This window comes from Nuphar pumila, chromosome 17 (assembly GCF_984573655.1).
Source record: "Nuphar pumila chromosome 17, dmNupPumi1.hap1.1, whole genome shotgun sequence".
Taxonomy (NCBI): Eukaryota; Viridiplantae; Streptophyta; class Magnoliopsida; order Nymphaeales; family Nymphaeaceae; genus Nuphar; species Nuphar pumila.
In genome coordinates, this window is record NC_143265.1 from 51,927,263 (window position 1) to 51,941,336 (window position 14,074).

Below are 14,074 nucleotides of genomic sequence, written 5' to 3' on the forward strand. Positions count from 1 at the left end.
TCATTTTTAACAATTTAAGGTATCTAACCCTGGTTAAGTAGTTGAGTTTAACCATAGGTTACAACAGGTCCTTATTTGGCTATTGGAAGGAAAAGTTGTGTATGCATCAAGAATTTCATCAACATGATACCTAACATGGAATATCATGTAAAATTTGGTCTGTATCAGGAAATATTTGTTAAAAGTGGTGACAGTGCACAACCAGATCTTATCTGGGTCGGCATCGGGTCGAGTGCACAACCAGATCCGATCTAGTTCGGTATCGGGTCGCAGTGAGCAACCGGACCCTGTTAGACGGTGTCAGATCATACCCGACCGTGGATAATTCTTGAGAGAGAGAGGGGTGGGGTTGGGCCGCGTAGCGTACCCGGCTCGTGCCGCGCACGTGCCGTCCACCCGCACCTCTAGGAGAGGCCGACGGTCGCCACACGCGCGCCGTCGCCCTTTCGCGCCTTCTTCTTCCTTGCTTCCCTTCCTCTTGTCTTTGATCTTAATTCATCAAATTTCTTTTCTTCGTTTCTATTAATAAAAAAGGAAAATAAACAAATAAATTCGTTTCCCCTTTGTTCCGAAGGTCCTTCAGATCGAAGGATCAGGAAATAATCAGGTAACGCCCTCAAGTTTTCCTGTCTTTTTTTTTTTTGTTAATTATGCAGACCTTTTCCCTTGAATTTTTGGTCAAGTGAGATTATCCGTCCAGTTTTCCCGGGTTTTTCTCCATTTTTCTGCTGTTTAGACATCGGGAATTAGGGTTTCGATCTTGGGAGTTTTTTTTTTTTCTTTTCGGGACGAATCTCTTCCTCTGGATTCGTATTCTATCCGTAGATTCTTCCTTTTTTTTTTCTTAATACGCTGTAGATCACATCCCTAGGGCTTTATGGATTATTTTTCTTCCATTTTTTTGTGGAATTTTGCTTTATTTTTTAATCTTTAGATGATCTTGGCCAATTGAATTTGTTCGAGAACTTCTGTGAAAAAAAATTTGTTTGCGAATTGATGTTTGGTCGTTTTGGATTTATGATGATGAGATTTTGGATGTGTTTGCTTCTTTTGATCTTATCGGTAGGGTTTGCATCTGATGAATCTTGTCTACAGGCAGGAGTTGACCTTCTTCCTTTCGGTGGTTTTGCCTTGTATGTGTGTGTGTGTGTGTGTGTGTGTTTTGTCAAGTTATTTTTTAATGCTTCCTTTTTCCTTTTTCGTTGTCTCACTTGGATCTGTAGATCAGTCTTTGTCTTTTTCTGACTTATCATCGGCATTGATTGAGCTACGTAGACAAATTTTGTTTTGGGAGTTCTGAGGGGATTCTCTAATTTTCTTTTGATCCTTGTTTCTTATCAAATTGGTAGGGCTTTCAGATGTGGGGCTTATGCATTTAGTTTTCTAAGTTGCATCTATGGAGTTCTGTGGATTTCTTTTAGAATCTCATTGTGGCTTTGAAGCCTTTGAAAAGGATTCCCTCTTTTATTTTGGTTCTTCCGTTGTTTTTTTCCTGTGGTTTGTCAAATACAGGGAAAATTTTAGCTCCTTTGGCCTTTGAGTGTTTTTTTTTTCTTTTAATTTTGTCAATCTCACATGGAGCGGTTCTAATTACTAAACGTTTTGTTAAAGATTGAGGAAATTTCATTTTTATCTTTATTAAGCTGGGCATGGTCGCCAGAAGGATTCGAGCATGAGAACCCTTGGTTGACATGGTGCAATTCTGCTGATTCAACTTTCCTGTTGACGCTGCATAGTACGAGCATTGCGTGCTTAAGATAATCTTAATGTTCAAATTGCTTTGTTTTGTCAACTCAGACCATAGCATAATTTTCCATGTGTTTGTCCATTTTTGTCTGTGTGTGTCCTCACTTTGGATTTTGCTTTCTTCATGGGCTATGCAGTTGAGGCTGTTGAAGGGACAGATTATGGATTCAGATTTTCATAAACCAATGGCTAACCAAACAAATGTTGTAGATGAAGACTCAGTTGAAAGGTCAGTTTCTTCGGGCTTTTTCTGGCACTTTTAGCGTTTATTTAAAGGTTTTGTCCAGAATCTGATATGAATTCATTTAGTTGGAGGTATTGGAAACACTTTCTGCATTCACTGTGGCACTGTCCTTTTTCTCTTTGGACTAAGCTTTGTATAGTAGACATGAATGCTGAAAATGTGAAAATAGAAACCAATGAAAATAAAAACTACATCATGCCATTCTCCTTGCAATGGTGTATGCTTTAAGCTTTTCAGGGCTGACATTAATATGTAAACCAAGATTACACCCTTATATATTGATTAATGGAACATTAATGGATCCAGAAATTGTCACAATTGCTTTCTCTATGACAATGTGGTTTGGACAATATTTGTCTTTTCTATTTCCATAAGTAAAGAGCAAAGACATCGACAGGTTTATCTTTCTTCTGTTTGTGAATAGAGACTTCATCTGTACCCAACTTTTGAAAAATGACATATTGTTTTAATGTTTTTGGTTTTGCATGGAAATAAGCTTTTTACCGGTTGATCACACTTTTAGTTATGAAGAGTATGTTTATTTTTTGCAAAAATGTCTGCATCCCCATATGTAATAAAAACTTCACCAGAATGGCCATGTCCCCATGTCTACAGACTACAGCTGTATCCATGTGACAGAGCAAACACCATTTTGGACATTTTGTCACCTATTGACCAAATGTTAGGTGCCCAAAATGACTGCTGAAGAAGAGGAAATAATTGACCACGTTAATCATGAGAATCAAAATGGCATAACCCTGCAACTTTGATTACTCATCTATGTCACAGGGACATGCCATTTTGCCACGTTTCCTTGGTGTTTTGATCAGACACACTGGTACAGACACTAACATGTACCGCTGTTATTTTATTCTTTTAATACTTTTTTAATATTATTTCAACAAAAATACATTTTTATATTAAAATATGGAAAAAACTTTTATTGATTAAAAACTAAAAAATCTGTGTTCTGTCCTATTTCCAAAAGAATTTCAAACTTTCAAGTCAAACCTGGGTCAAATATCCTTGTATCAGCATATCTTTGTGACATGGTTACTCATGCAGTTTTTCTTATGTTCATTAAATTTTTGTTAAACATGATTTCCAAACATATATTGGTTTAAAATCTTAAATCTTGTACCTGATTTGAGTGAGATAACCTAATTTTGTTCCTTTCTTTATATGTTTCTTTCCAAAACATATAGAGAAAGGAACAAAATTAGATGATGTCACTCAAATCAGGTACAAGATTTAAGATTTTAAGCCAATATATGTTTGGAAATCATGTTTAACAAATTTTAATGAACATAAGAAAAACTATGGATTTAAAAAGTATAGAAATTGTAAAACAAACAAAGTAAAAGCCAGATCATATTTAAAGTTGCTGGCTAGGAGAGAGCACTGCGTGAGAAAAATCTTCTAAATCTATGAAATGTAGTGTAAATTCATATTCCATTACATATAAAAAAATATGTCAGAGCAATAGCATGCAACAATTTAAGCAAAAATCTTTAACTAAAAATGAAAATAGATGACCAAAAGTCATGCTATTGGCAGTGAAATGACAAAAAAATGAAGACGAACAGGTTAGAAATTATCCACTAAATATAAAGCATTCACCACATTACACTTATGAACTGTGTGATGCTTTATAGGGACTTATAAAGTAGACCTGTAGAAAAAAAATGCAGAATTATGTAGAAAAATTTTACCTTGGGTTTTTTGGAGCTCCTCCTGCTAAACTTTATTGTCAATAGTAGCAGTGAAGATACTGTGGTAGGTATTAATTGTTGTTGCTGCTTTAGAAATTGTGATAATAATAAGGTATAGGAACAAATTGGATACCAAGTAATGAAGTAGTTGTTAGAAAAGAAAGGAATTAGCAGGAATTTAAGTGATCTCATTATAACCTACAATGCAATTTGATTGTTGGGAATCAGAATGCAGTATGTGCTCCATGGATGGTCAAACTGAAGAAATGAGGTGATCCAAATTCATGGAGTCTATTGAAAAATGTTCAATGTTTGAATAATGCATTCTTGTCTTGATTCCCTACTTATCTCATCTTTCTTATTAAGTGGTAAAATATATATTTTTTTTCAATAAGTTGTGAATCTCTATCGCAGTATCAAGTGTCTCATTGAAAACTTACATCAGCTTGCTACACAAAGGCTAAGAGAAAAAAGAGTACAAGTATGACCCAAATCGCATCTATGATTGGATTCGAAAAAGCATAACCCTTAGGCAATCTTGTGCAGGAAAAACCAGTCGACTGCAGGGCAGAATTAAGACCGATACAAATTAAGCTAAAGATATTATGCATAACAAGTCAAATATATTGCTTTTAAAATAATTTCATTTTTATTGAGTTATTGATTGATTTGATATAAGGAAAAAAAGTGAAGAAAAGGTGGGTAAAGAAAATTCTTCATTCTTTGAATTGGATTTACATTATTGTAGGGATTAGATGCATCTGTTATTAATGTTTAATGCAACTTTTTTGGTGTACTTTTTACATTTAAGTTAATAGAAATTCAAGTTCATGCTCCATTTGTTTCATAATATGTTTTCTGTGGTCATAGGAGCCATTAGATGTGCTTGTTCTGCTGTTTTAGTTCTGGCTATGCGCAAAGTGGTTGGTGGCATCCGGCTGGTTGTTTTGGTGTATGTGCATGCACGTGTGGAGAGAGAGAGAGAGAGTCCAGCCAACAAGCTATAGTTAGTTGGTTGTCAGAGTACACACATGCATGTCTATGTAGGACATGGGTCACAGTTTGCTGGACTAAGAGAATCAGTGCAAGGGAGCCCAGGATCTAGACTTCTGGTCACAATCATGTCCCACCATAAAGAGATCTACAGTTAAATTTCCTAAGATGAACTGCTCCATTGTGCAAATAGTTACATCGTATTTGTGCTTTTAGATGATTGCAGATGTTAGGGCACACTTTTGTTACTGTCCGTGCCTGCTAAGAAGAGTATTATTTGAATATGCCAATCCTTGTAGTTCTGTATCTTTCTTGGTCGATGGAACAACTTTTCTTTAGATTAGGAAAACAGTTTAATATGTTCACATGTTGTTTTACATGTACTTCAAGTTATGGCATACATGTGTGTTAACCTGCCTTAAATATTGAACTTGAAATCTCAATATATTGTAGAAGAAGCAAGAGCACTGGTAAGGTTGCAAAGAAAATTCACAAAGCTGAGAGGGAGAAGCTGAAACGAGACCATTTGAATGAGCTCTTTTCTGACTTGAGTCATGCCCTAGGTAATTTAGTTTTATGCTCTTATGGCAAATTCTTCATGGTCTATCTGTGTATGATACTGCAGTATTTATTTTCACTGTTTGATGTCATCTGCTTAATTATTGCTTTGTTAGACCTGGAAATGGAAAGAACTGGTATAAAATGGCAACAAAAGATATAAGCTTTGTTTAATTTGAAAGTTACTGATATCCTCCTCATTTGGGAAAAGGGCTTGAATGTTGTTACTAGTTATGTGCATTTTTTAGACAATTAATCGAATAAAAAAAAAGCTTAATATCTTTCGTATGTCTATTGACTTCTACATCAATATTATCTCTGAAATTATGTGGTAGCAGATTTTTGGGGTGTAGGGCATTGATTGTGGCATGAGAATTGCGAAAGTATTATGGAGCTGCTTGAATGTCCCATTTTGTGGTCCACAAAAGTTTATCGGGTAGCATTCTATCTGAGAAACAAGGGACTGTATATTTGAAGAAACAAATGTAATTTACTGTTATTTTGATTGTCAGTCAGCATTTTTACCAATGACGTATTTGCCACTTCTGAATGTATCTACTCACTACTCATGCTTTCTTTCAGAGATTTTTTTCTGTTGGGAACCAGATAGGCCGGAGAGTGAACCTCTATCTTAAGCCCTGCCAATATCCTGCTATTTTATCTATGTATCAGAACTTGTTCTAACTTCTTGTTGTACTTACTCAGAACCTGCAGAATCATATGGATTCATATGATGTGTCATGACTTCAATGCCTTGTTATATTGGTAAATTAAAAATCAAGTACATTTGTATTCACAGAACCATCTCGACAAAACAACGGAAAAGCTTCAATATTGGGAGATTCCACACGAATTTTGCGGGATTTGCTCACTCAAGTAGGCCATCTAAGGAGGGAAAATGCAGCCCTTTTGACAGAGTCTCGCTATGTAAGCTCCTCCAACCAAAATTTCCTTTATTTGTTACACATTCAGAAATATGACTTGTTGTGAGATCCTTCTCCTCCTAAACTGGAGACACTTTTTCACATTTTGAGTGGTTAACCTGTTTCTTCATTAGCATTAAGATAACCAATTTTCTGTCAAGGGCCAAGAAGCCACTATTCTGCATGATCTTTTTGCCCAGTCTTGACCATATTCATGAATCTCATTCTCAGGACTTTCTTATCAAGAGTATCTCACGATAAAATAAAAAATTGCATTTTTGGGAAGTATTGGGAAAATCTCAGTTTATCTATAGTTAAATAATATAAGGACAAATATATAAACATTTATGAAAAATTTAAAAAATAAAAAATATTAAAATCAAGTTGAAAATTTACAGAAATAAGCAATGTTAAAATTAAGATGTACCTTAAATAGGTGAGGTTTTGAATTTCTTGTGATGCTATTAGGATTTTCACTGCCTGCAAGATTCTTGTTAAAAAAAAACATGAGAGATTCAATGTGACTTGTTTTAATATAGTTTTTTCCAGAAAAGTTACAGGTTTGTCAATCAGGAGTTCTTTCTTCTCTTTCTCTTGGCTTTTTACTTTTGTTATTTGATTGAACAATTTGCTAGACATTCTTGTCTTTATGTACGAGAGCAAGATATTCTGGGTATTCTTTTGTTTCTTTAACCTAAAAGCAATGGGAGATTGCATTGGAACTGTAAGAGAATTTCAAGTCATGAAAAGCATTGCTGTTTGAAGATCCATTCTTTCAAGATAATTAGACATTTTTTACTTTTTGGTCATGTGTTAAATAGTTTTAGCAAGTGATCTGTGTTAAATTATGTATATATAAATATATATATACATATACTTATATATATATACATACGTATATATATACATATATGTATATATACATAATGAATTTCATTTTCTATACAACCAAAAACCCGATAGGGGTGTTTTGGTAAATTACCATGTACTTTTTCACTTTTGTATTTTTCTTTTTTTCTTTCTTTTTCCCCTTTTTCTTTTTCTTTTTTTATTTCTTCTTTTTCTTTTTGAAGGACCATAAGGGGCCCCACCCATCTAGTCGTTGGGGCCCCAACGATCATATTTATGACTGTTGGGGCTCCCAACGACTAGAAGGGAGCCCCCTTTATGGTCCCTCTTTAGCTCTCCTCCTCTATAAATAGAGGAGGCTCACACTTGTAATGGCATTGGGTTTTCACCCTCTTCTTTCTTTCTTCAATAATATCCAACTTATGACTTTAAGTCATTTTCTCCTCTTGTGGGTTTTTTGTATACACTTTTAGTGTTTGTGTTCTTGGCTCTTGTGATCACTCTTAAAGAGTGTCTTTTGCTTTATTGGTGCTTCCGCCCCTCTTCATTACATGGTATCAGAGCAAGGTTGGTGATCGGGCTTCTCTTGGGTTTTTTTTTCGGGACGTGTGCCTCTCAAGCTTTTGAAGAAAGGAAGACTATTCGGTACCTATGGAACGTGATTCTAAAGTTGAGCTTTCTTTTAAGCTCAATGGGTCCAATTATCTTATGTGGGCCTCCGCTATGAAAAATCATCTAAGAGGTAAGAAACTTTGGGGTTTTGTTATGGGAACTACTCCGGAACCCTCTTTTGTTCTCACTAAAATTGAAAATGAGGTTGAAAAAGCTTTAGATGGCGATGAGCGCATCAAAGCTATCAATGACCATCAATCCAAAGTTGAGGATTGGAAAAGTAACCATGCCAAATTTTTGGCATGGTTTATGAACAATGTGGACCTCAAAAATTGTGCTAATATTGCTAAATTTAGAAGAGCCAATGAGGCATGGTTCTTCCTTAAGGTTATGTATACCCAAAAGGATCTTGCTAGACAATTTTTTTGTCAAGAAAAAATCCATTCCACTAAACAAATGGATATGAGTGTTCGGGACTACTTTAGCTCTTTAACCCCTCTTTGGGATGAACTTGTTCTTCTTGAGCCTAAATGGGTGGCTCCGAAAGATATTGAGTTGAGACGGGAACAAATTGAAAAGGAGCATTTTTTCCAATTTCTCCATGGTCTTCGACCGGAATTTGAACAAGTTAGGGCATCCCTTCTCCATAAATGTAAAGCCTTACCCATTGAAGATGCCCTTGCCGAAATATGCCAAGAAGAAACTCGACTTGGCCTTAGCATTAAGAGTGATGAAGTTTTGGCCGTTACTAGGCCCGAATCAAATGTAAAAGCGTATAGACCTCCTCACTTTAACAAAAATAATGGGTCTAGAAAGAGAGTGATTTGCCATTATTGTAATGAACCGGGACACATTAGACCGGTTTGTCCAAAGCTTAAGGGAAAAGTGGTCGCGGTTGGAGAAAATTCTCCAAAGAAGGAAGAAGAAAGTACCAAAGAGGGAGATATCAAAGAAACTCTTAATCATATCTCCGAAGTTCTCCAACATCTTCTCAAGACTTCTTCTTCAACATCCGGAGCCGCCATCGTCTATTCTTCATCACCTCCAAGTATGTGGATACTAGACTCCGATGCTTCTTTTCATATGACATCTCATAAAAACTCTCTTTCTAATGTTTTTTTCGAACCCATATCTTCTTATGTTTCAACGGCCGATGGGACATCTTTAAAAATTGAAAGTATTGGAACATTTGATTTTAAAAATTCTCAAAACTTTTTCGTTCCTAAAGTAAGAATTGTTCCAAAGATTAATCTAAATCTTTTTTCCGTTTCCCAAATCACCGATCATGGATGCCAAGTCTCTTTCTCACCCAAAGATTGCACCGTGCAGGATCTCTAGTCAGGGAAGCTAATTGGGCAAGGCCATAGAAGGGGTGATCTTTATTTTATGGACTTTTTGACTCTACCTCCAAAGTCTTTTTGCAATCTTATAAAGGACAAAAGTATTGAAATTTGGCATGAGAGACTTGGTCATCCAAATTTTGTAAAGATGTCTCTTTTTCTTTTTTTGGACAATACTTGTAAAGACAAACATATAACCTGTAAAGATTGCATTTTTGGGAAATCTAAAGTTATTCCATTCCCTCAAAGAAATTATTTCACCACTTGACCTTTTGAACTTATTCATACCGATGTATGGGGACCTTCCCCTATTTTATCCAAAGGAGGATTTTCGTACTATGTAGTCTTTATTGATGACTTCACTCGATTTACTTGGATTTACTTTTTAAGTCGCAAATCCGAAGTGTTCACCTTCTTTAAAGATTTCCATGCAATGGTCAAAAATCAATTTTTAGGAAATCTATCAATTCTTAGGTCCGATTCGGGAGGAGAATACATGTCCAATGAATTTCAAAGCTATTTAAAAGAAAATGAAATTTGCCATCAACGTTCTTGTCCCAACACTCCGCAACAAAATGGTCTTGCGGAAAGAAAACATAGACACATAATAGAAACCACAAGAACCTTATTAATTTCAAAAAATATTCCAAAATCCTTTTGGGCCGAAGCGGTTCTAACCTCAACATACCTTATCAATAGAACCCCTTCATCTTCTTTGAAAAATCTTTCTCCATTTGAAAAACTTTACAATGTCTCCCGATTATAAAAGACTAAGAATTTTTGGATGTAAATGCTTTGTTCTAACTCACAAAAATGATAAACTTTCTCCTAGGGCTATTGAGTGTATTTTCTTAGGATACGGCGAAAAACAAAAAGGTTATCGATGTTTTGACATACTCAAAAACAAACTTTATATCTCAAAAGATGTCACATTTCTAGAAGAAGAAAATGTTTTTTCGTATAAACCAAATGAAAATATTGATTATTCTTTTTTATTTGACTTGTTACCTCAAGAAAAAATCATAGATGATCATGTTGATCCCAGTGAACCTCTCATAGAAGATCATTTTGAACATCCAAATGATGACCAAAATTTAGAAGAAAATGTATCAAGACAAACCCAAGTCTACTCTAGAAGGAATGAAAGAAATCCACCTTGTGCCCTTGAAAAATTCTCTCAAAGTGAGTCGATTGAAGAAACCTCTCAAAGAAGATTAAATCGTATCTCTAAAGTACCAAATAGATTTGTATCTTATGATTCTTTTTCTCCAAATTTTCGAACATGTCTACTAGCTCTTCACTTATTTCATGAACCATCTCATTACAATGATGCTAAACAATATGCTCATTGGAATGAAGCAATGGAACTAGAACTTAATGCACTTAAAAGAGCACAAACTTGGGAAATCATTGATCCACCCAATGGCAAGAAACCCATTGGATGTAGATGGGTTTTTAAAGTAAAAACAAAGAGTGATGGTTCATTAAAAAGATATAAGGCTAGGTTAGTAGCTAAAGGATATGCCCAAGAGTATGTGGTAGATTATGATGAAACGTTTGCCCCAGTTGCTCGAATGACTAGTGTTCGAGCTCTTATTGCAATAGCCTCTATTAAAAAATGGCCAATTTTTCAACTTGATGTCAAAAATGTCTTTTTAAATAAAAATTTAAATGAAGAAGTGTATATGGAACCTCCTCCAGGTATGAATTTAAATGAAAAAATTTAAAAAATTAAAAAGGCCTTATATGGACTTAAGCAAGCTCCTAAAGCTTGGTATGACAAGTTTAATAATGTATTAATCAATTTAGGATTTACTTCTTGCTATACTGACACTGCTCTTTTTGTTAAGAAGACAGGTGACTTCATTGTTATTCTTCTGTTATATGTTGATGATATGATCATCACTGGGAGTGACAAAAAGGGGGTAAATGATGTAAAGTCTATGTTAAAAGAAACTTTTGATATGTCTGACCTTGGATACTTGAGATATTTTTTAGGAATTGAAGTAGCTTATTCTGCGCGAGTATACATCCTATCTCAAATGAAATTAGCTGCAGACATTTGTACCAACTCAGGAATATCTGATGAAAAGAAAGTTGAGACTCCCGAAGTTATCAATGCAAAACTGCGACTTGAGGATGGTGTTCTTCTTGAGGATCCAACCCCCTACCGTCAATTAATTGGATCCCTCACCTATCTATCCATCACCCGTCCAGATATAGCTCATTCGGTTCATACAGCAAGCCAGTTTCAGCATGCACCTACTTCAGTTCATATGGCAGCCGTAATGAGAATTGTGCGATACATCAAAAATACCATCTCCAAGGGACTCTTCTTATCTTGTTCCTCATCTCTTGAGTTAACTGCTTTTACTGATGCTGACTGGGGAGGAAATCCCAATGATCGTATCTCAACTACTGGTCTTTGCATTTTTTTAAGTGAATCTCATTTTGTGGAGATGCAAGGAGCAGAAGATCTCACTATCATCCACTGAAGTTGAATATCGGGCCATGGCAATGACAACTATGGAAATCGTATGGCTCAGAAGTCTCCTTGGTGACATGGGCGTCCTCATTTTCTCTTCCACCAAGCTCTGCTGTGATAACAAAAGTGCCATATACATTGCAAGCAATCATACTTTTCACGAGCGGACCAAGCATATCGAAATGGATTGCCATTATGTTCGAGACGAATATCTCAGAGGAACTATCACATTACCATACGTTACTTCAGAATATCAACTGACTGACTTCATCACCAAAGCGCTCCCAACTCCACGATTTATGTTTCTTCTTAGCAAACTTTCGGTCTTCTCCCCTTAAAGTTTGAGGGGGCATGTTAAATTATGTATATATAAATATATATATATATACATATACATATACTTATATATATATACATACGTATATATATAAGTATGTATATACATATATGTATATATACATAATGTATTTCATTTTCTGTACAACAAAAAACCCGATAGGGGTTTTGTATTTTTCTTTTTTTCTTTCTTTTCCCCTTTTTCTTTTTCTTTTTTTATTTCTTCTTTTTCTTTTTGAAGGACCATAAGGGGCCCCACCCATCTAGTCGTTGGGGCCCCAAGGATCATATTTATGACCGTTGGGGCTCCCAACGACTAGAAGGGAGCCCCCTTTATGGTCCCTCCTTTAGCTCTCCTCCTCTATAAATAGAGAAGGCTCACACTTGTAATGGCATTGGGTTTTCACCCTCTTCTTTCTTTCTTCAATAATATCCAACTTATGACTTTAAGTCATTTTCTCCTCTTGTTGGTTTTTTGTATAAACTTTTAGTGTTTGTGTTCTTGGCTCTTGTGATCACTCTTAAAGAGTGTCTTTTGCTTTATTGGTGCTTCCGCCCCTCTTCATTACAATCTGATGGTAAACTGTCTTATTTTCGTTTCATTCCTACCTGTCCTAGAAAGGGAATTTAGAATCTGAAAGGTGCCCCAGTTTGCTCAAGCAAAATGCACAAGTGTATGCATGATTTTTTCTTTTTCGTTTTTTGGTTGAGTACAAACAAGTGAATGCATGATAACTTTATTTCCGAGCAGATCATTGAAGAGAAGAATGAACTTAGTGATGAAAACACAATCCTGGAAGCCGAGATTGAGAAACTGCAAACTCAGTTACAAGAGCGGATTCAGACAGAAGCGTGGACCAATTCCAGGGAGGTACCATCTTCCACGACAACATATAATGTAGGCCCAGCAGTCCTGTCATCATTGAATGATCAGATAGTGCCACCTGTTGTGGAAGCACATCAACATGTAATGAGGCCTACTACAACGCCGAACAATCAAATGATGCCTTCTGTCATGGGACCTACACTGCTGGCTACTGATCAAGCTGTGCCTTCCGTTATCAGACCTCTCTTTGTCTTCCCACTCCATCCTGACCTACAGAGCTCTTCAAAACCTAATAATGAAGGCGATTCTAATACCTCACAGCCTCATCTTGCGTTGCCTTCCTCTAATGTGAGAAGACCACATGCACGGTATCCCACCCTTTCAGACTCATGGCCATCACGGCTCCTAACCCAGCATCCAAGAGCAACTTCTGAGGAAGAACAATTGAGTACTAGCAGAGGGGAAGTGTCTGGTGATGTCAGCGAAACTACCAATGGGCTTGGTTCTGTTTGAACATAAAGAACAGTAATCAAGGTGTGCTTTGAATATTAAGAGTGATTCGATTTCGCATCATCTTAAATATGTTCTGCGGCTTCGATTATTAGCAATTGGTGCTGAGAAATGGATCGCCTTGAGGGCATGTTAAGGGAGATTGATAACACACTTGGCAATAATGTGTGAATTGTGATAGTCATAATGTCGATGATGATGACAATAATGATGGTATGGTAGATATATGATCATGATCATCAGCTGATTGGATGCTTAGGCAGTTACAGCGTTAGATATACTCTTGCTAGGTCCCTTGGTTGTTACTACACCCTTTCAGTACAGATAAATGTGTTGGCATAATTGCCATGTTCCATTGAGTAGTTTACCATGAATATTTCATCTTTCCTTTTGAATTGTACCCAACCAGATTGTCATGGTAAGGATGAAAAATCTTGTCACCTAATGTTGATAATTTAGCTGATTAATCATGTTACATTGTGACTTTGTCGATCGATTGTAATTAGTTGAGTTATACAGTTTCTGCTATGGTTCCGATATTGCTTTTTAAGAGAATTTTTCGAAAACATGACTAAAGTTTTTGCAATAATAAAAAACACATCTAAGTTTTTGGTGGTGTTAACAACACCTAAATTTATGTTAATCAAAAACACACTTCTTTCCATTTAAGTTGGGTTATAATCAACACAGGTTGAGTTAACAGGATAAAGTTACTGACTTATCATCAAAATTATCGCACACATTTAAGAGCAATTTTATTGGTAATAAAGCTGTGGTTTTTTTTATTAACCATGAAAACGTTTAGATGTGTTTTTAACAATATTGAAAACTTAGGTGTGTTTTTTATTTTGAGCAAATTTAGGCGTGTTTTGAAAACTCCCTGCTTTTTAACACATTTTTGAAAGCTGAGTTGTAGAAAAAAAGTATAATTTCCAAATAA

At 35.8% G+C, this 14,074-nt stretch overlaps 1 protein-coding gene across 1 annotated transcript; it reads left to right on the forward strand.

Moving 5' to 3' along the window:
* The first annotated feature begins 484 nt into the window (after nt 1–484).
* On the forward strand, nt 485–13,609 carry LOC149811960 (transcription factor BHLH062-like). The gene is made up of 5 exons (XM_089993148.1): nt 485–607; nt 1,884–1,975; nt 5,149–5,258; nt 6,053–6,180; nt 12,550–13,609. Exons 2-5 carry the CDS (start codon nt 1,908–1,910, stop codon nt 13,135–13,137), a joined length of 894 nt encoding a protein of 297 aa, XP_089849274.1. The 5' UTR covers nt 485–607; nt 1,884–1,907; the 3' UTR covers nt 13,138–13,609.
* Nucleotides 13,610–14,074: the final 465 nt, after the last annotated feature.

Excerpts from the sequence above, each read along its gene's own strand:
- LOC149811960 (XM_089993148.1), top strand. The coding sequence starts at position 1,908 with ATGGATTCAGATTTTCATAAACCAATGGCTAACCAAACAAATGTTGTA. Across the intron at positions 1,976-5,148 it reads GATGAAGACTCAGTTGAAAG|AAGAAGCAAGAGCACTGGTA; the intron begins GTCAGTTTCTTC and ends AATATATTGTAG. Across the intron at positions 5,259-6,052 it reads TGACTTGAGTCATGCCCTAG|AACCATCTCGACAAAACAAC; the intron begins GTAATTTAGTTT and ends TTGTATTCACAG.